The sequence below is a fragment of the Psammomys obesus genome, unplaced genomic scaffold (assembly GCF_907164565.1).
Source record: "Psammomys obesus unplaced genomic scaffold, mPsaObe1.curated_primary_1811, whole genome shotgun sequence".
In the NCBI taxonomy this organism is placed as follows: domain Eukaryota; kingdom Metazoa; phylum Chordata; class Mammalia; order Rodentia; family Muridae; genus Psammomys; species Psammomys obesus.
The window spans coordinates 29,066,024-29,089,418 of NW_026596073.1; the positions used below are offsets into that span (position 1 = coordinate 29,066,024).

Sequence of the window (23,395 nt, forward strand, 5' to 3'; positions counted from 1 at the left end):
ATGTGGTTTTTCAGTTGTTTTCATTAGATTTCTTTTTTTAATACTAATTTTTATTTTTTTATTTTTTTTTATTTTATTTTTCTTATTAGTTACATTTTGTTAACTCTGTGTCCCAGCTGTGTCCCGCTCCCTCATTTCCTCCCCAACCCCACACTCCCTCCCTGGTCTCCTCCCTGCCCCTTTCCAAGTCCACTGATAGGGGAGGACCTCCTCCCCTTTCATCTGACCCTGTTTTATCAGGTATCTTCAGGGCTGGCTGCAAAGTTCTCCTCTGTCGCCTAACAGGACTGCTCCTCCCCTGGGGAGGGGGGGGAAGAGCCTGCCCTTGAGATCCTGTTAGAAATAGTCCTTGTTCCCCTTACTTTAGGAAACTACTTGGTTACTGAGCTACCACGGGCCACATCCAAGCAGAAGTTCTAGGATATATCCATAGATGGTCCTTGGTTGAGTGTCAATCTCAGAAAAGACCCTGTGCCCGGATATATTTGGTCCTTGTAGAGCTCCTATCCTTTCCATATCATACTAACTCCCCTTCTTTCATATGATTCTCTGCACTCTGCCGAGGGTTTGGTTATGAGTCTTAGTGTCTGCTTTGAAACACTGCTAGGTAGAGTCTTTCAGATGCCTTCTGTGGTAGACTCCTGTCATATGTTCAATGCACATCCCATTTGTCTTTCTAACTGAAGATTTCATTAGATTTCTTAAACTAACATGAAACTATGTAGTCCTGTATTTCCTACAGCCTGAGGTGTAGCCCTCAGAGTGATTGGAGAGATTTTCTTCAGAGGTGCAGTGGTGGGAAAGAGATGTTTGGTTTGAAATTTTGGATTTTCTAGTGGCACATTTCTTGCTCAGCATGCACCAGGCCTCAATTCAGTCCCCGTCTCCCCAGTACTACTTCCTAGTCAGATAAGTTTATGAAGGTTACCTAGTTAGTTGGGTTCATAAAATCCAACCTTGATGATAATACCCTGAAAACATACAGTTGTAAATTTTAATTGGTTAGTTTTGTTTGAACTAGATGGCCACTAGTAGTTTCTTATTTCCTGCATAATGAAAGAAAACCTCAATTATGTTTATGCACTGTAATGTTTCTATAGAGTCTATACTTTACATGTGCTGTGTGGCTTATAGTTAACATATACTACAGGAGTATTTTTCACTGCCAACTTTGTTTCTTTTGTTTTTAGACTACAAGATAAAGTTCGAGAAACTATTGAAGCATTGAGAATGGCTGGTATCAAAGTATGGGTACTTACTGGAGATAAACATGAAACAGCTGTTAGTGTGAGCTTATCATGTGGACATTTTCATAGAACTATGAATATCCTTGAACTCATCAACCAGAAATCAGACAGTGGATGTGCTGAACAATTGAGGCAGCTTGCCAGAAGGTAAGACAGCAATGACTGGGCCAGTTTGCCGCTGCCAGCTTCCATCAGCCCATAGATGAAAGGTTTTTTAATTTAATTTTTAATTAAAAAACAATTTTTTATTGTTTGTTTTTATGTGTATGGCTCCTTTTCATGCATTTATGTCTCTGTTACCATCTGCATACCTTGGGCCCACTGAGGGTAGAAGAAAGCATTGGATCTTATGTAACTAGAGTAACAGGCAGCTTGAGTTACCATGTGGGAGCTGGGGATTGAACCTGGGTCTTCTAGAAGAGCAGCCAATCCTCTTAATAGCTGAGTCATGTCTCCAGCCCTGTTTTTAAGATTTTGATAGATAAGGAGCAATCCAAAGAATTATTTCATGCTTCAAAAATTTCATACATCATGGTGTCTGTGAGTTTGATACCCATACACATTTGTTTCCCCAGTATCCAGGTATGTTATTGTTGCACCATCTGAGTTAGCTATTTGCAGCTGAGCCCTTACAAGGTCCTCTCATCTCTGCACTGCTGTGTGGCACATGATAAAAGTGGCATGATCATGACTTAATAGTGTTTTGAGTGCTATACATGACACCACATTGTGACACATTTTATATTTACTATTGTCAGTCTGAAGTTCAGTGACCAAAAGAAAAAAAAAGTGTTGCTTCTGGAGTTTTTGGCCAGTGAGGTCCCAAAGATCCCCAAATATCATGGGCTGTTGCCAGTTTACTTGGTTACACTCTAGAGCTTGATGGGAAGATGAAAAACGCCAATACTAATGATAGCACATACTTGAGTCAAAGAACAGGGAAAAATCAAACTGGGACGTTACTAACCAACAACTCCAGAAGAAGTAATCGATTCCTGGAACTGGAGATTTTATTTATCAGCCTCTGCTGTCCAGTAAAGGTGTTGCTACCCTATTATAGGGTAATAACATTTTGACTGTGTGTGTGTGTGTGTGTGTGTGTGTGTGTATACAGCTTCTATAGCAGTAGATTTCTATATGACTTCTTTGAAAAGTCTTATTGTTATTATCCCTCTCAGTTTCCCTCTTTCACTTAGTCCTCCCACACCCCAACTTTCCCCTTTTACTCATTGTACAAATACAATCTATTTCTCCTCCCACAAAAGCTCCTCCCTAGGGGCCATTAGTAATTTCCTAACCTCTTTGGGTATCCCAAATGAACACATGTACCTAAAGATTCAAAACTCAGTCAGTTGAGAGAAAATGTAGCATTTATCTTTCTGGCCTAGGTTACCTTACTCAGGATGATATTTCCAGCTCTGTCCATTTACTGGTGAATTTTATAATTTCATTTTTCTTACTTGTGTAAATATACCATTGTCATTATGAATTCATCAGCTTGATAGATATTTAACTGGCTATTATAATGGAAATTTCCTAGATACTGTGACTAGAGCAGCAATAAATGTAAATAATAAATATCTTTATAGTAAAATATAGGATTTTTTAGGTATATGCTCAAGACTGGCATAGCTGGATCATCTGGCAGATTTATTTTTAGCTTTTTTAGGAACTTCCACAGTGATTTTCATAGTGGCTGACCTGTGTGCAGTCTCACCAACACTGAATAAATGTTCCCTTTTCCCCACATCCATACCAGCCTTTGTCTTCATTAGTGTTTTAGGTCTTTGCCATTCTGACTGTGGTAAGAGAAAAAAATCTCAAAGTACTTTTAATTTGTATTTCTCTAATGGCTTACGGCTATTGAACTCTTACAAACATTTGTCCTCCATTTTTATTTCACCTTTTGAAAACTCTGTTCCGTTTTATTCTCTATTTTTAATTGGACTTTTGTTTTCTTAAACTTTTTTAGTCTTTTTTTTTTTATTCTAGATACTAACACTCTGCCCCATATATAGTTGGTTAAAAAAAAAAAATCCTTTTCTGTAGGCTGCCATTTCACTCCAGTGATGATGTTCTTTGCTGTACAGAAATATTTTAGTTTCATGAGGTTCCATTTATTAATTGTTCATCTTTGCGCCTGTGCTATTGAGGTCCTGTTCAGAAATTCTTTTCTTGTGCCAAGTTCAAGCCTATTCCCTACTTTCTCTCTTACCAGATTCAGGATATCAGGTGTTGTGTTGAGGTCCTTGATCTATTTGGAATTGAGTTTTGTGTAGGGTGAAAGATAAGTTTCATTCCTCAGCCTGTTGCTGTCTTGTTTGATCTGCATCACTTGTTGAAGATGCCGCCTTTACGGCATTGTGTATTATGGGCCTCCTTGGCAAAAACATTGTGACTGTAAGAGTGAGGGTTTCTGTGTCAATCTTCAGTTGTATTCCATTGGTCAATAAGTTTGTTTTTTATGATAGTACCATGTTGTTACTACTATAGTATAGTATAACCTGAGATCTGGGATAGTGGTACCTCCAACAGTTTTTTTTTTGTTGTTGTTCAGGATTGTTTCAGCTATCCTAGGTCTTCTGCATTTCTATATAAAGGAAGTAACACAAAATTTCTAGAATTGAGTGAAATTAAAACCACAACATACCAATACCAACAGCTAAAGGATACAATGAAGGCAATTGTAAGGGAGACATTTATACAGTACTATGGGTCTACACCAAAAAATTGAGAGATCTCAAATAACTTAATGGTGCATGAAGAGACCTTAGGAAAATAAGAACCAGCAACACACACACACACACACAAAAAAAAAAAAAAAAAAAAAAAAGTGGGAGAAGATGAAATCAGGGCTGAAATTAATGAAATCGATAGAAATGGGAAACAACAAAAAGAATCAGTGAAACCAAGAGTTGGCTCCTTGAAAATGTTGACAAGATTGACAGATTGTTAGCTACATTAACCAAAGGAAAGAGGCAATCAAAATTAATTAAATTTAGAAACAGAAAGAGATATTCCACAGATATTGAGAGAACTCAGAAAATCATAAAGATATACATTGAAAAGTCTACATTTCATGAAACTGAAATATCTAAAAGAAATGGGTGTGTTTCTAGGTACATGTGACTTATAAAGGTTAAATCAAGAGAAGTGAATAATTTAAATAAGCCTATAATATCCAGTTTTGAGAAAGAAGGAGTAATAAAACATCTCCCAATTGAAAAAGCTCTCAGCCAGGTGGGATCTACCAGACCTTCAAAGAAGAACTAATGCCAGTACTTCCCAAACTATTCTGCAAAAGTGAAAAAGAAGGAACAATTCCAAATGGAAGAAGTTAGATTATCCTGATACCAAAACCAGCTAAAAGAGTAGCAGCAACAACAAAAAATTAAAAATACAGGCTAATATCTTTAATGAACATAGACTCAGAAATTTTTTAAGAAACTACTTACATAACAAATTCAAGAACACACCAAAATGATTATCTATCATGACCAAGTTGACTTCATCCCAGAGATTCAGGGATGGTTCAACATACATAACAAAAGGAAATCATGAAATTTTCAGGCAAATGGTGGGCACTGGAAAAGATCATCCTGAGTGAGGTATCCCAGAAGCAGAAAGACACACAGAGTATATACTCACTTAGACGTGGATATTAGACATATAATAAAGGATAAACAGCCCACCCTCTTATACCAACTTTTGCATTCATTATTTTATTATTGCTGTAATGAAGCATCATGGCTAAGATACATTATAGAAGAATAAGGTTATTTGTGTTTATGGTTCCAGAGGGCTAGAGTCCCTTGTTGCAAGGACAGCATGGCAGCCAGCAATGAGAAGCCAAAAGCTCATGTCCTTTACTGCCACTATGAAGCAAGAATCTAAGAGATATTTTTTTTTATTTTATATGTATTTATTTTTAATTATATGGTATTTTGCCTGCATGTATGTCTATGTGAGAGTGTTGGAGTCCCTGGAATTGGAGTTACAGCTGGCCATGTAAGTGCTAGGAATTGAATCTGGGTCCTTTGGAAGAACAGCCAGTGCTCTTAACCACTAAGCCATCTCTCCAGTCCCTAAGAGATATTTTTAAAAGACAGTGCTAATTCTAGACAAGTCTTTGCTTGAATATAGAAGGCACTTCATCTTGGAAATTGTGCTATTTTGAAAGCATTTGAACACCATTGTGGTGAGTTAATATTTAAGAAGAATAATGCCAGGAAGAAATTAACTGCTCAAAATAATTTACTTTATATAAGCCTTCCAAAATTATTTCTTGGTTATTGAAAGTTATGTTTTACCAGTGATATGGCTCAATGGGTAAATGTGCCTGTTAATAAACCTGACTACATGAGTTCAGTCCCCGAGACCCAAAATGGAAAGAGAACCATTTTCTGCAAGTTGTCAACTGACTTCTACATGTGTGCATACACACACACACATATATATATATACACAGTAGATAAATAAAATGTAGTTAAAAATATTTTAAAGTAACATTACTTTCAAAGTACAGGAAAGTGTGTGGAAGATGCACTGTTGATAAAGGTATATAAAGCTTTGTTTTTTGGCATGTTTCTTTAGGTCTTCTATATATGTGTTCTTTTGGTAAATATATTATAACCATTAGAAGTATTCATTTCTCTTTTTATACAAAAGCTGTATTTTATCTTACCTTTCAAATAATACATGTGAGTTTGTTCACTTATAAATAAGTCACTCAATAGGTAGTCTGGTTGAGCGGTCCATCTTTTAATAAGACTCTTATCAAAGTAAATATGCTTCAGAGTATAACGTAGATGATATAATTATTTTCTTTCCTAGAATTACAGAGGACCATGTGATTCAGCATGGGCTGGTAGTAGATGGGACCAGCTTATCTCTTGCACTCAGGGAGCATGAAAAACTGTTTATGGAGGTTTGCAGAAACTGTTCAGCTGTCTTATGTTGTCGTATGGCACCTTTACAGAAAGCAAAAGTAAGTATATATCATTTTAAAAGTTCCATTAAAATATTTGGAAGTAAAAATACCCTTATGGAAGAAAGAGGGAGAGAAGCAAGACAGGAGAAAAAGAACAAACAAGATAATTCTTTGTTAAAACTTATCAACCTTAACATAGTGGCACATGTGTGTAAATCCTAGCATCTAAGAGGCTGAGGCAAAAGAATTACAAGTTTGAGGCCAGTCTCAGCTAATTATCAGGAAGGGAGGGAAAGAAAAGGAAGCTGCAGCAATTAAGTCATAAATAAGGAAAGTTGAAATCCAATTGATCTTTATCATCTCATGTAAAACAATATACAAGAAATACTTACATTTTTAGATACGTAGGATCAACTGAAAGCCAAGTCAAACAAGTTTTATAAATCTACAATTTGAAGTATCTTGAGATCTTAAGACGCTTTCCTTCAAAAACTATTCTTGGTAGGCCAGCAGGACGGCTCACTCCTCAGATAAAGGCACCTGCTGCTGAGCCTGACTGCTTGAGTTCCATCCCCAGGCCCCACAGGGAAGACGGGAAGACCAGACTTCCACGAGTTGTCCTTTGACTTCTCTGTGTGCATCCATATACGCATACAAACATAAAATAAAATGTCATAAAGTTTTTAAAGGAATATATTATAATATTCTTAACAATACATATAAAGTACTGGTTGTTTTGCATACAGACATCAGGTTTCTTTAGATTCATGGAATTTTGTTGTAGTACTTGTGTGTCCCAGTCTGTGGAGATTAAAACTAGAGTGCAGGCATGTCTTTATTCTGTAAAAACACATCCAAGAACTCTACAACAGTCAGTGGGTAAAGGTTCTGTCAACAAGCCTGGTGGCCGTGATTCAATACTTGGAACTCACATGGGGGCAAGGAGAGAGCCAGCTGCACCGGCGGTCCTCCTACCTCCACGCACCTACCATGTCATGTATGCACGCCTCTACTCCCAACACACACACAGCTTCAAAAAATGTACATGTTTAAAGAGTTTCAGATAAGTTTGTTTTGATTTCACTCAATTTAATGTTTTCTTGTGAGATTTAGCTCATCAGACTAAGAAGCTGTCTTTTCTATTTCTTTTTTTTTTTAATTTTTATTTTTCTTATTAGTTACATTTTGTTAACTCTGTGTCCCAGCTGTATCCCGCTCCCTCATTCCCTCCCCAACTCCACACTCCCTCCCTGGTCTCCTCCCTGCCCCTTTCCAAGTCCACTGATAGGGGAGGACCTCCTCCCCTTTCATTTGACCCTGTTTTATCAGGTATCTTCAGGGCTGGCTGCAAAGTCCTCCTCTGTGGCCTAACAGGACTGCTCCTCCCCTGGGGGGGTAGGGAGGTCAAAGAGCCTGCCCTTGAGATCCTGTTAGAAATAGTCCTTGTTCCCCTTACTTTGGAAAACTACTTGGTTACTGAGCTACCACGGGCCACATCCAAGCAGAAGTTCTAGGTTATATCCATAGATGGTCCTTGGTTGAGTGTCATTTCTCGAGTATTTTCTTTCTTGAGAATTTTGTCTGATGATAGCTCAATGAAGCATATTTATCTATTTAAAAAAGTTATTAGTATTACAAACATTTTAGAATACTTTTTTGGATTACAAACTTAGAATACTTTTAAAAATTCTTTTCTTCCTATAATCCAAACATAAAACTTTTTTGTTATGACATTTTTAAAAGACATTCTTAAACCCTTAATCTTCATATCCCTCAAAAAGTGAGCCTTCCTACATATTACTGTCTAGCATGAATGAAGTGTCTTCCTCATCATCATACTGCTATAGAAGACTGCAGATAAAGGACATTACACGAATAAAAGAAAATTGAAATGTCTTCACAAAGAATGAACTCATTGTATGTTTTTCAGGTAATAAGACTGATAAAAATTTCACCTGAGAAACCGATAACCTTGGCTGTTGGTGACGGTGCTAATGATGTGAGCATGATACAGGAAGCACATGTTGGCATAGGTGATTGAGTTTTTTTAATTGTAAAGTTAGTATGATTCCTTAGTGGTTTTGAATTTTCCTTTTTGTAAAGTACAATGTGCAGTATTTGAAATGAAAACAAACACAGTGTGACCTTACATGACAGTATATCCCCATAAGAAACCAATTATTACTTAGCTCACTATTTGCAATGTTTGATTTTAAAATATTAATTAAAGTGTTATCACATTAGTGAAGTTATCACATTAGTTAAGTTTGGTTATGCTTTGTTAATAATAAGAGTAATTACTTTTACATCCCATTTTGTACCTCACAAAGAACTTTCTTACATAATTTTATCCTTTCTAACTTACATAGTTGCTTTCAAGGTTTTAAATTTATGTTTTATACTGTTATTACATGTGAAACTAAAAATTATGCTTTGCATTTTGAGGACAATTTTAGAAAAAAAGAATTACATCAAACAGTGATTTTAAAAAACAAAACAAAAAATTATTATTTTTGTGATTTTAATGACATATTACTTTCTGTATCATTAAAAAAAAAAAGAAAACCAAAAAACAACAGAAAAAGATCAGACTGTAGTTATCCCTCAAAAATATTTTCCTTGTCCGCATTCTTATTATGGAATCAGTTTTTGGGTTCAGGGTGCTGTTATTGCACTGGCACTGATTCACTGTGAATGATTTACTATTTAATCAGCTCTGATCTGGCAGCATTATTTACAAAAGAACAAGAACGGGAAGTGTGAGTACAGTATGTGTAGCTCCAGTGAGGGATAAAACCCCAGCTTAGAGGAGAGCCAGCCTTGTCCAGGAGGCCTTCAAGTGATGTGTTGTGACATAGAATTGCAGGCTGATAGTTTTTATTTATCTTTTAAAATCAACACTCCCTCCCCTCTTTGGGATAATAAATGTTCATTTTGAAATTTCAGCTTTGTAGTTTCTAAACTATTTCCAATAAATAAATAAAAATAAATATTTTAAAATAATTTTATACTGTGTATAAAGCATATAAGGCTGCTTTGGGGCTGTGGAGATGACCTAATGGATAAAGTGCTTGCTAGGCTGAGCATCTGGGTTCTGGGATTACAGAGTGCACCAGTCCTCACTGTCTGTTTTAAAAAGTGCTTTTACTCTTGAAATAATGTTTTTTAAATCTTGTTTTTTATGTAAGACTTGTTGGGTTTTAGTAAAATAAATAAGCCAAGCATTGTACATACACACACACACACACACACACACACACACACACAGACACACACAGGGAGGGAGGATACATATTTTTTTAAAAGAAGACTTTTATCTTCAAATAAAATGATGCATTGCTTTCAGGATGTACATTATTTTACCTATTTTATTCATAGAAAATCTATTTTTACTTTAAAAAAAACACATTCACTTTGTAAAGGTTTAAAAAAATCATTTAAAATGTGCTTTTTTTTGTTGGGTTCAAATTCCTGAATTTTAATCTTTTCTTTTTATATATTCATGTCTATTACTGCACTATTTAAAATAGCCATAGATAAAGAACCAGTTTAGAAACCCAACAAGAACATATGGTACAGACACTTAGTGAAGTTCTATTCAGCCATTAAGAAGAGTGAAAAATTGAAAAAGGTTAAAACAGAAATCACATTAAATTAAATAATAAGTTCAGAAAGGCAGATACCATCTGCTTTCTGTCATATGTAAAGTAAATTAGTCTTGATGTCAATCGTGATGTATACTGGATGATTTGGTTAAAGAAATAAATCTTTAGTGAAACTACTATTATTTTTCTATTACTGAATTTTCAGTTGTGATAACTATCTTTCAAGAAGGGTAAGCTAATTTGTGTGCTCTGAAAAAATTTAGGGCACTTTTGCAAAAGAAATATTAATATTTTTCTAAATGCATTTATCAGCCTTTTCATTCCTAGCTTATACATTTTCTGCCATGTTTAGGTAAACCTCATGATCATAAATTACCACAATATTCTCCATTTTCTCACATACCTTTGGTTCCCTATAATAGATGTGACATGAAAAAATCACCAGAAACATAGTGTGAGTTGTTTTTGTCAGGAGAGATGGCTCAGAGTTTAAGAACACTGCCTGTTCTTCCAAAGGTCCTGAGTTCAATTTCAAGTCAACCACATGGTAGCTCATAACCATCTATCTTGAGATATGGTGCCCTGTTCTGGTGTGCAGGCACACATGCAGGCAGAATACTAGATAGATAGATAGATAGATAGATAGATAGATAGATAGATAGATAGATGCAGGCAGAATACTAGATAGATAGATAGATAGATAGATAGATAGATAGATAGACAGACAGACAGACAGACAGACAGACAGACGACCGACCCTAGAGCATTTTATAATCTCTGGAACTGGTGAATTTAAAGATGCCCTAGAGCAGTCTGCTCATTAGAAGTTTAGCAGTTTGTGCTTATCACTATGTGGTTGAAGCCTCTGCTAGATCTAAATATTTTGATATTTATTTATTTTCTTCTAATTCTTTAAAAATTGATGTTATATGCCCGGTGTATATGTAGCTTTTATGTTAATCATAGCTAAATAGAACAGCCTTTTGGATAGCTGATTTCTGCTGTATGTTAGGATTTAGGGGTCCTAAGTCTTGCTACGGCAACTATAAATAGTTAAGAGTGATATATATTGTAAAAATTACATTTTGATTATCAGTGAACATTCTTTCTTCTTTATTGCAGGAATCATGGGTAAAGAGGGAAGGCAAGCTGCAAGAAACAGTGACTATGCAGTAGCTAGATTTAAATTTCTCTCCAAATTACTTTTTGTTCATGGTCATTTTTATTATATTAGAATAGCTACCCTTGTACAGTATTTTTTTTATAAGGTGAGTTCTTGTTAGATTATAAGAATCAGTTATTGAAATTCCAATTTAAGAATGTTACAGATATTCAAACAACTCTTAAAATGGTCTCTTTAAATAAAAATAGCTATGTAATAATGAATTTATTGCTGACAGACTGCAGGTCACTGGCTTCCTGTGCCACTAGGACAGTGACAGAATTGCTTAAAAAAGCAATAAAAACATTTTTGATCAATAAGAGGGCTCAGTGCACACAGGCACTTGCCAACAAGCCTGACACCCTGAGTTTAAACTCAGGACCCCATGGTAGAAGGAGAGAGCTTCTATAAGTTGTCCTCTGACTTTCACCTATATGCCATCATGGTTCACTCTCTGTCTTCCCACTGTATACTCATTTCTCTTCCCTACCATCTCTATCTCACACACAATAAGTAAAAAACAAAAATAAGAGAACACACAACACATGCTTTGGGGGAAATTTTTCTAATCTTATTATGTGAAGTTACCTTGCATCAAAATTTATGCTTTAGATTTATTATTCTGTTCAAATTTAGCTGCAATAAATTTAATTTCCTTAAAGTTAATTTTATGTTGGTATAGTAATAAATTTAATTGAACCTCTAATTTCATAGATTCATATCAGAACTCCATAATCTTTTTTGTTTCAAGGGTGGTCTGTGGTAGACTAGTAAATGTATAAGCCTCTCTCTTACAGAGAGTTTATTTGTAAAATAAACAGATAATAATGTTGAAATACTGTTCTCATTGGACCCTTTTAAGGAAGGTGGGATTCAGTGGAACCCGTATTAGGAGTCCCTGCTAATAAACATTTACAATACCAAAGTATCTTATGATGTATGTGCTTCTGTAATTAGTAGTTGCAAGCTGATAGAAAACAAATATTAATATTACCTTAGGATGACATGACAGTTTTCTTGTAGCCTGTTGTTCTGACTTTCACTTGTGACATGAGTAGATTGAATGTTACAGTAGAGTGGTCTGGGGGAGGTGCTTTTCTACCTTGTTTTAGCTTTACTTGTGATAGGAAAAATACTGAGATAGAAAGATGCTATGATAATTCCACTTATTAAAATTATAACCCTGAAATTAGGCATCTATTACCTATTATAATGTCTATGATATGTATTAAGAGCTGAAAACATAACTTGGGTTAGAAGTGATGGGAACTAAAATTTTTCAGTATAATACCTAGGATTCCTTGAACAGCTTCTAGACATGATTTAATAAAATGAGGATTCTGTGTTCTCATCTTACATGGGTGTGTCTGTAGAGAAAATGCACTTACAATGTCAGGTCAGATTTGGTTTCTAGGTGCTTTAGGAACTGTTTTTAGATTTCTTTCTCTTAAGTCAAATATTTGAATCACTTTTCATATTCTTTTGTTTTTCAGAATGTGTGTTTTATCACACCCCAGTTTTTATATCAGTTCTATTGTTTGTTTTCTCAACAAGTAAGTAAAAAAGAGGTTTGTTTTTGTCCTTTTAGAAAATTAATTTGTTCAAATCTGATGGATATTAGACTTCATTTTTCTTTATCTTATAAGTAACTAGTTATATTTACTTAATCCACATAACATTCATAATATTTATTCTGTCTCTTAGTTTGTGATTACTTTTAATACCAAAGTATATGTTAATTGTGGACTTTTTTCCAAATTGACATTAAGTGATTAACTTCATTTATTTGTTTGTTTATTTATGCAAGGTTTTCTGTAGCTCATGCTTGCCTCTTATGATGTAGTCAGGGATGATTTTGAACTGGAGGTCCTCTGCCTCCACTGCCCAAGTGGCAGCAGTACAGGTCTAAGTTACTGCCACCATCAGCCACCACCACTCCAGTTTACGTGTTGCCAAGTGTTAAACTCAAAGCAAGTGCCCTTAACAACTCACTTACCTCTCCAAGCGTGGTAACTCTTTTCATTTATTTGTGGTATTTCTGTATAGTCAATATCAAGTCAGACCAAGTAAGCATTAAAAGTTCACTTAATTAGTTTTATTCTTGATCTGGAAGTTTTAAAAATTTACTGAGAACTTTAGTGATTTAGTCCAGCAATTACATAAATCTCACCTCAAAACTAGTTTTCCATAAACCCTTTCACATAGCTTATTATGTATCTGAAAATGATTGCTACAAGTGGTTCTGATCTTCAGTTATAAGTTAAGTTCACTAGTTCCTCTTGGCAATTGCTTTTTCCCTATTTACTTTCCCTGTTTACAGAGCTTTAACTTTTAAATCACGTCATAGGCATTGATTACCAGCAATAGTTTACCTGAATTGAATACTTTAAGACAATTAATACTTTATGACAGTAGGAATCTGATGCATTTTGACTAGGTTTTCAAAGAGACAGTATTAATAAGTATCTTCAATAGGGTTTATATTGCTGTGGTAAAACATCATGATCAAAAGCAACTTAGCAGGAAAGGGTTTATTTCATTTTACAACTCTCAGGTAACACTCCATTCCTCAGGGAAGTCAGGGCAGGAACCTGTAGCAAGTCAAGATAGGAAACTGTAGCAAAAAAGTGAAGCAGAGGCCATCAGGGAACACTGCTTATTGGCTTGTTCACTCATGGTTGTTCTGCCTGCTTTCTTATACAACCCAGAATCACCTGCCCAGGAATGGCACTGTGCACGGTGGCATGGACCGTCCCACATTAATCATTAATTCAGCAATACCTACAGACCAATATTATGTAGGCATTCTCTCAGTAAAGATTCCCTTTTCTCAGGTATGTTTGGTTTGTGTCAGGTTGACAAAAGCCAGTCAGCAAATGCCATAGGACCATAGGCAAAGAACATTAGTACCAACAGTAGCAAATATAATTAAAAAAAAAATAGCTTCCAAAGAAAATGAGAGGTTTTAGCACTGTAAACAGTATAGAGATGGTAGGTGGGGAAAATTAAAGGACAGGAAAACAGTGTTTAGCCCACCAGAGAGCTTCCCAAGAGCCTAAGATAGATGCAAGAGAACTGTAAAACTGCATCACACAGAGCAAACTTTAAGAGTCTTGAGATGGATATCCAGTTTCCTACATTATGGGAATCCATACTAAAACAAATCACATTTATTAATTGAAATTTTTTACAATGGAATTTTGGTATAAAATGAAGAAAGTAAGGTACTTATTTTTTAGAAATATATAATCTCAAATTTTCTCCAATTTACTTCTCTTTCTAGACACTGTATGACAGCGTATACCTGACTTTATACAACATCTGTTTTACTTCTCTACCTGTTCTCATATATAGTCTTTTGGAACAACATATAGATCCTCATGTATTACAGAGCAAGCCTACCCTATATAGGTATGTATTTTCCTATAATAGATTTGTATAGCTATTGTAAAGCATGATTGTTGCATGCTTTAAAGTTTTTCAGTATTAAAAAGAAATTTTCAGTAAGTTTCCAGTGTTTTTAGGAGTAAACACTTTCTATCTTTGGACTGTTGTACACAGTATTCTATTTCATGTATACAAGAGAAGTTATTCAGTTGTTAATCTAGAGTTCCTTAAATAATTAGTGATGTTCTGTTATTACATAATTTATGAGTGTTAATCAAAGTTAAGTACAAGGATGTATTTCCTGCTTTTCCCCTTCCCCCTGCAGTGCCCAAAGAAGGTAATCCTAGAGATGTTGATCTGTCAGGACCAGCCCATGGTCCCCAAAAAGTGTCACTGAGATTGTAGAGGTGCCAGTTAAAGACATAGCCAGTTTCAGTGGGGAATAGTTTGCTCTGGTTTACCAGAATACCCAGGACAGTCTGTTACCCTCATAACAGTTAACTTCTAGAATGAAGATTATAAGGAGCCTTGGTGCTGAACCCAGCTTATATCTTGCTAAAGAGATCACCATGGCGGAATGGCTGAATGAGGACAAAATATAATACAGATAATCAGTTTGTTTGTTTGTTTTTCACAGTTATACTGAGGTACTATGCCTGTGTAATGTTTTATTATCAAATGAAAAGATACTGAAATTTATTATATGACTTCTGAGCTGTTCAAAGATACATGTGTATCAAGTTGGGACTTATAGCCAAACTTTGGGCAGAGTGCAGGAAATCGTATGGAAAAAAAAAGGGGGAGATAGAAAGGCTTGGAGGGGACAGGAGCTCCACAAGGAGACCAACAGAGCCAAAAAATCTGGGCCCAGGGGGACCTGTAGAGACCAATACTACAACCAAGGACTATGCATGCAGAGGACCTAGACTCCTTGCTCGGATGTAGCCCATAGGCAGATCAGTCTCCAAGTGGGTTCCTAGTAAGGGGAACAAGGGCTGTCTCTGGCATGAACTCAGTGCCTGGCTTTTTGATCACCTGCCCCTGGGGGAAGCAGCCTTGCCAGGCCACAGAGGAGCCTGATGAGACCTGATAGGCTAGGGTCAGATAGAAGGGGAGGAGGACCTCCCCTATCCCTCTTCTCCACTAGGGAGGGGAGGGATTGAAGGTGGGACTAGAAGGAGATGAGGAAGGGGGCTACAGCCGGCATACAAAGTGAATAAATTGTAATAAGTAATAAATAATTTTTTAAAAAATACATGCTATTAATAGAAATGGTTGGTTGTAAATTTAGATTTATTCTTTATGCTGATATTTTTTAGCTATCTTAAAATTCTATCATTTTAAATTATCAGTTAAATTAATTGTCTAGAAGATAAAAAAATGAATCCTAACATGTTCCTTTTTCTTTTTAAAAATAATTATAGGGACATTAGTAAAAACTGTCTCTTGAGCATTAAAGCATTTCTTTATTGGACCATCCTGGGTTTCAGCCATGCCTTCATTTTCTTTTTTGGATCCTATTTTCTAGTGGAAAAAGACATATCTCTTCTTGGAAATGGCCAGGTAAAAAAAAAAAAAAAGAAGAAGAAGAAGAGTGCTTGAAAAATGTTAATAATGTTGAAAAGAATGTAAGATTAAATCACTTCTCCGTAGTCTGATCCCCCAAATTCCCTCTGCCTCACCGGAGCTCAAGAGGATATCAGAGTGAAAAGAGCCTGCTCTTCATGAGCTTACTCCTCATTACCAAAAAGAAGACAACGAATGTGACTTGTATTGGCCCAGGGCCGTCTGCCTCCTTTCTAGGGAAGTACAACAGCATGCCTTAAGTAAAACCAGATCCCCAGCATTGAGCACACAGTTTTTACCAGTACCAGGTCAAAGTTACCTGCTTATACCAAAGTACTTGCTCCATAGCCCTAAAAAGGCAGTAACTCAGGACTGCAGTTGACACCCATTGATCTTTGGAATTTCTAAGACTGAATATTTTAAAAATGGATAAATAAACATGGGTTTGATATGATTTTCACATTCTTTTATTGAAGGTACCTTCAAATAAAGAAATGTTAATTGGTGTTCACATGTATTTACCATTCACTTTTTACGTACCAGAAACCTTATCCTTTTTGCATAGTTTTTTACTAACGTATTTTATTAATATCTGTGAGACTTACCCTCATTTTACAAATGATGTGAGAGTAAGGGAGCTATTTCTCAGTTAATTGCTGGTAGATGTGTATACATTAAAGACAAATCAGCCATTTACATAAAAGTCTAAATGAGTGTCAAGATTATGACTGCTTTGTAAATTAAATTTCATATAATCTGCATAATTATGGTCTTAATATAGAAACATCTTGATGGTCTTTGGGGATTCTTTCATGTGTGATGGACTTTGCAAGTTTGAACTATAAAGATCAAAAGAGCATTTCTGACTGGCAGTGTTTGCAGTTTTCCATGGAACCCTTTCAAGAATACATTGGCCATTATCTTTTTTTTTTTTCTTCCAGATACTGGTTTTAAGTTTAATTTTTTTTTTTTTTTTTTTTTTTTTTATTTACTAAGGTTTTTCTATCAAGATGCACTGTAGCAAATGTTCTACTATAACTTCTGTTTGGAAATGTTTCAGAAAATAACTGTGGTCAAGCAAGGTTTTATTGTCATTTTACAAGAAGACAGGAATAAAGCCATCACACTACACCATCCTACGTAAAAACAGTCTGTGACCCACAGTTCTGAATTCTGAATCACCTTTGAATCTCTGGTATTATCTGATATTATCCAAAGGTTCATTGTCCAGGGTAGTTATTATAATGAGGCTTCACTATTTTTGTCCACATATTTGTAACTTTATTATGATCAGAGTCCATGTGTATATCTGTCTTAAATAATTCAGTTAAGTTTTTGTGAAGAGTGAATGACTTTTACCTTAGTGGAATTAACCTTATGTTGCTAAGTAACATATTAGTCTTCCTTGTGTTTAGATGTTTGGAAACTGGACGTTTGGTACTTTGGTCTTCACAGTAATGGTTATTACAGTCACAGTAAAGGTACGCTACTCTCATCAGAAACTGCACACTTTGTCTGTCTCACTCACCTCTTCTTTTAGCTATACATATATAGTGTCCCTTTTCGTTTTCCAGCATTACCTGGTCTTACGAAATTTTAATCATTCACTTAAATTTTACTATGAATTTTCTTTCCTGTTAATTACTTCAGAAAGCTTCATATAATTTTGTCTAGAAATTACTGAAATTTTGCTTCACTATGTATCATCTAAAATAAGTTTATTTTGTGCCATAGAGTTAAGGTAATGTCTATCATCACATGATATTTCTATACTGCTTTCCCTCAGAAGAATATTACACTATTTCCTACTAAGGCTTTTTCACTGATACTGTGTCTTCTAAAGAAGTAAGCCATAGAGCTTCTACACATCTGTAGTTGACGTGTGTAATTCTTGAGTTTTACCTAGAAGTTAAAGTATTATTTTGTATTGCTAAGACACATTTTATTTTTTAGATGGCTTTGGAAACTCATTTCTGGACTTGGATCAACCATCTTGTTACCTGGGGATCTATTATATTTTATTTTATATTTTCTTTGTTTTATGGTGGGATTTTCTGGTGAGTGACTGCACTATGTCTTAATTATGTTGATTTAACAATATTGAACTTTCATTGTGGTAGGATCCTTGATGACCAAATTCTTGATAACCAAATTCTTCTAATACTTTTTATATGTTATGCTGATAAGTTCATTTCTTTGAGTTGATCTTCACAATAACCCTATTATCCTCAGTTTTCTACATGAAAACTGAGTCTCTTGCTCACAAAGATGAAAACAGAAGAAAGCTAGACTGTAAACCATTTGTCTGATTTCATAATAGTGTTCTTTATACTACCCATATAACTTTTAAAGTATTTATTTTCATATACAATAAGTCACAAGACCCATTAACTTTTTACTGGTAACCTCTCTCTCAAAAGTTAATAGTATGCTTCATCTGCATTAAATGTAGATCATTAGTAGGCTTTTTGAAAGATTACTAAGTCATGCTTCCCTAAGATTTTTTTTGGTTAAGTGATGGTAGATCGATACCTTTCTCATGGAGAGCATGTGTATTATATGTGTCTATTGTACTTTAGGTCTGCTTAACAGGCAAAACTTCCTAAAGGTAAGCACAAAGAACTTGACTCTACTCATCATTAACTTACATAAAAGGAGCATAAAAGAACACACTTATGCATATTGCTTATCTGTAAGCCTTCTCTGTTTCTGTATTTTTCTATAGTCTTTTGCAATTGATCTATACAAAAGCCCAAAAAGAATACCTTTGTAATACCATAATCTGAGTTTCTGGGGTGTTTTCTTTTGTTTTTTAACAAAGAAAAGCCTAGTTTTCAGTCTGAGATTTGGACAATCAAAAGGTTGTTTTAATGTTGTTATTTTGGGCGAGGGGGAGCTGATGTGCCTCAGCACACATGTGGATGTCAGAGAACAGCTTTCTAGCACCAGTTCTCACATTTTACCTTTCCTGGGTTCCAGGAAGAGATCTCAAGTTGTTGGGCTTAGGCAGTGTGTGCTTTACCCAGCTAAGCCAACTCATTGGCCAGTTTTTTTTCTTTTATAACCAATAGAAAATAGTTTCTTACACACTATTTCTTGGCTTCTTATTTCTGTAATCAACATCATTCTAGTCTTCATTATTCTTTTATTAACTTGCCAGGAAACTAGGGTTACGTAGTCACTAGCTTGCCATTTCCCTATTAGTGAAAAGGTAGAACTATTAAAAATAATTAAACTCGATTTTACATTTTAACACAGTCTATCTCAGTTTATTTAAGTTCTTCCAGTTTCAACTTAGAAAATGTTCCCAGCACTCTTAAAGTTGTTATTTTAAGTTATTTGAGTTTTGGTGATGTCTTGATTTAACTCTTGAGTTTTTCTTTCACTTGTTCTAAAACAATGTCCCCTCTGTAGGCCTCGCACTCAAGGCACTTCTGCCTCATCTTGCAAATGTTTAGATTACTGGCCTGTGACACTATACACAGCCACTGCTGGCTTTTAATGAGTCTACTGTCTTCCTTTGCAGGCCATTTTTGAGCTCCCAGAATATGTATTTTGTATTTATTCAGCTCCTGTCAAGTGGGTCGACTTGGTTTGCCATACTCCTTATGGTTGTTAGTTGTCTATTTATTGATGTTGTGAAGAAAGTGTTTGATCGACAGCTTCATCCTACAAGTACAGAAAAGGCACAGGTAGGCACTTTTCATACTCAGTAACTCTTTAGTTAGAACACTTAGTGATGACTATCTGTGATTCCAATTTTTTATAACAGAAAATGCCTATTCCTATAGCAAAAAGAATTTTCCAGTACTTTTAAGTGTGGTATTTTTAGGTTTTTTTTTTCTTATTTTTTTATTTATTTTTACAGCTTCTAGTAACTATAATTTTAAGTTTTAGATATCAAACTATCAAGTTATTTCCAGACAATAATAGTATTGCATCACTTAGCTATGACCAAGGTATATAGCCATGTCTTTAAACTACAGCAGACATTAGCAGTATGCTGATGCTTAAGGAGATGATATTTGGGGACTGATACCTACCATTTCACTATCAGCTATGCCACATTTTCCTCGTTGGTGAACTTGTAATAGAAATATTTTTCATTCCCTTTGCAGTAAGGATTAAATGAAAGAATGTTTAAGCACAGTAAATGCTAAAGAGATGATTCAGTTGGTCACATCAGTATTTATCATTTACTTAGTTCAGTAATATAATTCTAGAGATTGTATATTTTGGTGCAGTATAAAGTGATGAGGATGTTGCTGTGTCGTACTGATTTCTAAATGGTACTGAAAAGAGTTACATGAATTCTGTGTCTGTCTGGGTATATATGTGCACTAGCTGGGACAGACTTCTCATCTACAGCATATTATTTAAATCTATATCAGAAAGCTAGATCCTGTTTCTAATGTTCAGAAGTAAATATTTAGAGTCAAATATTACTTTTAATATGTTTATTATACTTGTTTAGGCTTTTCAAATAAAATATTTTGTTTTTAATTTTCAATTATATGTATATATATGGGGAGGTATGTGCACATGAATGCAGGCCAGAAGAGGGTAGTGGCTCTCCTGGAGATGGAGCTCTAGGTGGTTGTGAACCACCCAAAGTGGGTGCTGGGAGCTGAACTCAGTTTCTCAGCATGAGAAGCATGTGTGCTTAACCATCACTCCAGCTCCACTTTTCTAGACTTTTATGGCGGATAGTCTGTCTCATTCTGTGGTCTATATTGTACTTCCCCCCAAATTGTATGAGCAACATCATATTAACATTTACTCACATTTTCTTTAATTGTTCTGTGGTTTGAAAGCTTTAAGTGTATTTTCATAAAGATTGCTTACTGAGCCAAAAGGTATGGTATTACTTACTGTTACCTTTTCTGTATCCTTATTTTAAAGTATCACAGAGGAAATATTTGACACTTCATGCTCTTGAAGAAGAAATAAAAATACTCTATATACTTGTGTTAAATATGTTAAAATTTATTTAAAAAGGAGTTTACACTAACTCATTTTATTATATGTTAAGTCAGAATAATTTTCCCTTTTGCTATGAAATTAGTATCCAAATGATTAATGAGATGTTGTGGTTGCTCTCATTTGGGAAGAGGAAGTAAAGTTTTACTCCATTCATTGGTCTTCTGGCCTGCTGCTGTCATGTCATGCTTTTTCTTCTCTTTTCTTTTAACACTGAGACATTATTTGTCCTTTATATCCTATATGTGATGTTATTCCTTTGCTGTAAGCGATAATCATTTCAGCTTCTGTCGTCACTTCTGACTTCAAATGATGGAGAAATGGCTGTTAAGTTACCAGATGCTTCATTGCTTATCAGATAGCAAGAAAAGTCACATCAAAAGGAGAGCTGCCAGCATTTATTCTGAGTGTTTTCGTTTTTTTTCTTCTCCAGAATAAGAACGTGTTTTTAAAAGTGAAGCATAAACTTTTTCTTATGGCAAGGCTGATCTCCTACAAATACTAGTTGTGTGTGTACCATGCATATTTCCTGCTCTTGTGGGAATAGGTGTTCGGTATTTACAAAGCTTGTCCTGTGTCTGTCTCTTAGATGATGACTACAGTTCACTGACTTGTGTGTGCCCCATCCCTTTTCTGTCCACTTATAGATGTACTCCAACACAGTGGCTTTAAGTGACGAGTTCATCGCACTGCAGCCTTTGTCGAGGGCAAGGAATCAGCTGAGCAGACTTAGGTAGAGTAGGAGTAGACCCTTGTTAACGCTTATGCATGCCAAAGGTCAACTAAATACTACCCAGATATGGGCAGATGCCTCAGTAAAGAGTCAAGCATGTACAGCTCTGTCTCTAATTTGACCTTAATTAATATGGGCATTAACATTTAAAAATGGTATCCATTTCTTTGAGAAGAAAATTGAGATGGAAATTAAACATAAGTGGAGAGAGAGCTGTACCTTGTTACATATTTTTTACACCTATCTTTCCTAGCATAATTCTAATGCTTCTGCTTGTCATAGTCATATGTAAGAATGTTCCTGCATGTTGAGTAGTTAAAAAGTTATCAAAAAGTTTAAACTTAAGTTGTAGTTACCTGGAAGTGAGATTTGCCAGTTTCTGTCTTGCCTTAATCTGTGATACAAATACATGTGCGTGCGTCTTTGTATAGCAGTGGCTGCATAAGTATCTCATACCCTTGCTGTTGTTTACTGCATCTATAAGTTGAAATATTTATTTTCTATGTCTTATGTTTAACTCTATCTCCACAGCCACGCCAATTTGGAAACTTACAAAAAAACAGCCACTAGTATCAAGATATCTTTTGACAGAAGGAAATGAAAGCTGAAATCCTAGAACTTTTGATAATATAACTACATGTCAAAATTGTTGGGTGGTTGGTTGGTTTTTGTTTTCAGATGGGGCCTCTGGCTGGACTAGAACTCACTATGTAGACCAGGCTGGCCTCAAATTCACAGAGATCCACCTGTCTCTGCTTGGTGAATGCTGGGATTAAAGGCATATGCAACAAGCCTGGCAATTACATATATTTTTAAATCATTTTTTATTCTCCAGATCTCTAATTTGTGTGTACTTACATGATCAAATGAATAGCTATCATATAACATCATGTAACCTTTTAGGTGATAGAGCATGAGTTTATAATTTAAAAGGTGTTTTTAAGTTTTACTAACCTTTTTGTGTCTTTATTATTGGCTTTAATTTTTTTTTCAGATGTTTTGCTTTGGGTGATAACTACAGTAATTATGTATGGCAAATGAGTGGTAAACATTTTTCATATTTCCAAGAACTAACCTCAAATTCAAAGACATGTTTTTACTTTTGGTTGAGACAGATATGTACATTCCACTGTTATCAATAGCTGATTTTTCTATAGTCAGTGTCTATTTATTTGAGGGTCTAACTTTTTAAATCTGCTAGCGGGAGAGTTTGTTATATAAATATATAGACTAAAAAGGAATATAAAAGAATGGCCACCTTTTGTTAGTTTTACATGTGTTGGCTTAAATCAAGCCCCCTTTAAAGGAATGCCAAGCATAAAAGAATGAAGAAAGAAAATGATTGAGATTGCAGGGATTCTAATACTGTGTTAAACTAGTAAGACTGACATTCTTCTGAGCTTTGGGTCGGGTGTCGCAGAGGAGGCACTGCTGTCCTCCTAACAGCTGTCCTGAGTGTTGGTGCCACGCTCACTGCTTCTGCTGTGTGTTTGCACCATTCACCTCCATCCCAGCATGGCTACCTTCCTAGGATTCTAGGTCTATCACATAGTACGAGGATGTTTTTGTACCGGTAACTCAAAATCAGCAACAAAGAAAAACAAAACAAAGGTATTGACCTCAACCAAAGCCAGACAGAAATAAGTTGACCTTCCCTGGGCTGTCGAGATGGTGCAGTGATTAAGAGCACTGGGCTGTTCCTCCATAGGGCTTGGCTTCAGTTCCCAGCACCCGTGTAGTGTCTCACAACCATTTATAACTCCAGTTCTAGGGGATCCAACATAC

At 35.4% G+C, this 23,395-nt stretch overlaps 1 protein-coding gene across 2 annotated transcripts in view; it reads left to right on the forward strand.

Moving 5' to 3' along the window:
- The window catches only part of Atp11b (ATPase phospholipid transporting 11B (putative)), a 93,325-nt gene that overhangs the window by 56,626 nt on the left and 13,304 nt on the right, over positions 1–23,395 (forward strand). Inside the window, exons 19-29 of one of the 2 annotated variants that reach the window (XM_055625877.1) lie at positions 1,191–1,394; positions 6,081–6,234; positions 8,108–8,210; positions 10,905–11,050; positions 12,438–12,497; positions 14,228–14,355; positions 15,756–15,894; positions 17,313–17,378; positions 17,851–17,954; positions 19,424–19,589; positions 21,525–21,610. In XM_055625877.1, the coding sequence (XP_055481852.1) occupies positions 1,191–1,394; positions 6,081–6,234; positions 8,108–8,210; positions 10,905–11,050; positions 12,438–12,497; positions 14,228–14,355; positions 15,756–15,894; positions 17,313–17,378; positions 17,851–17,954; positions 19,424–19,589; positions 21,525–21,610 (1,356 nt within the window). The remainder of the gene's footprint in view (positions 1–1,190; positions 1,395–6,080; positions 6,235–8,107; positions 8,211–10,904; positions 11,051–12,437; positions 12,498–14,227; positions 14,356–15,755; positions 15,895–17,312; positions 17,379–17,850; positions 17,955–19,423; positions 19,590–21,524; positions 21,611–23,395) is intronic. The other variant, XM_055625876.1, reaches the window with a different exon arrangement.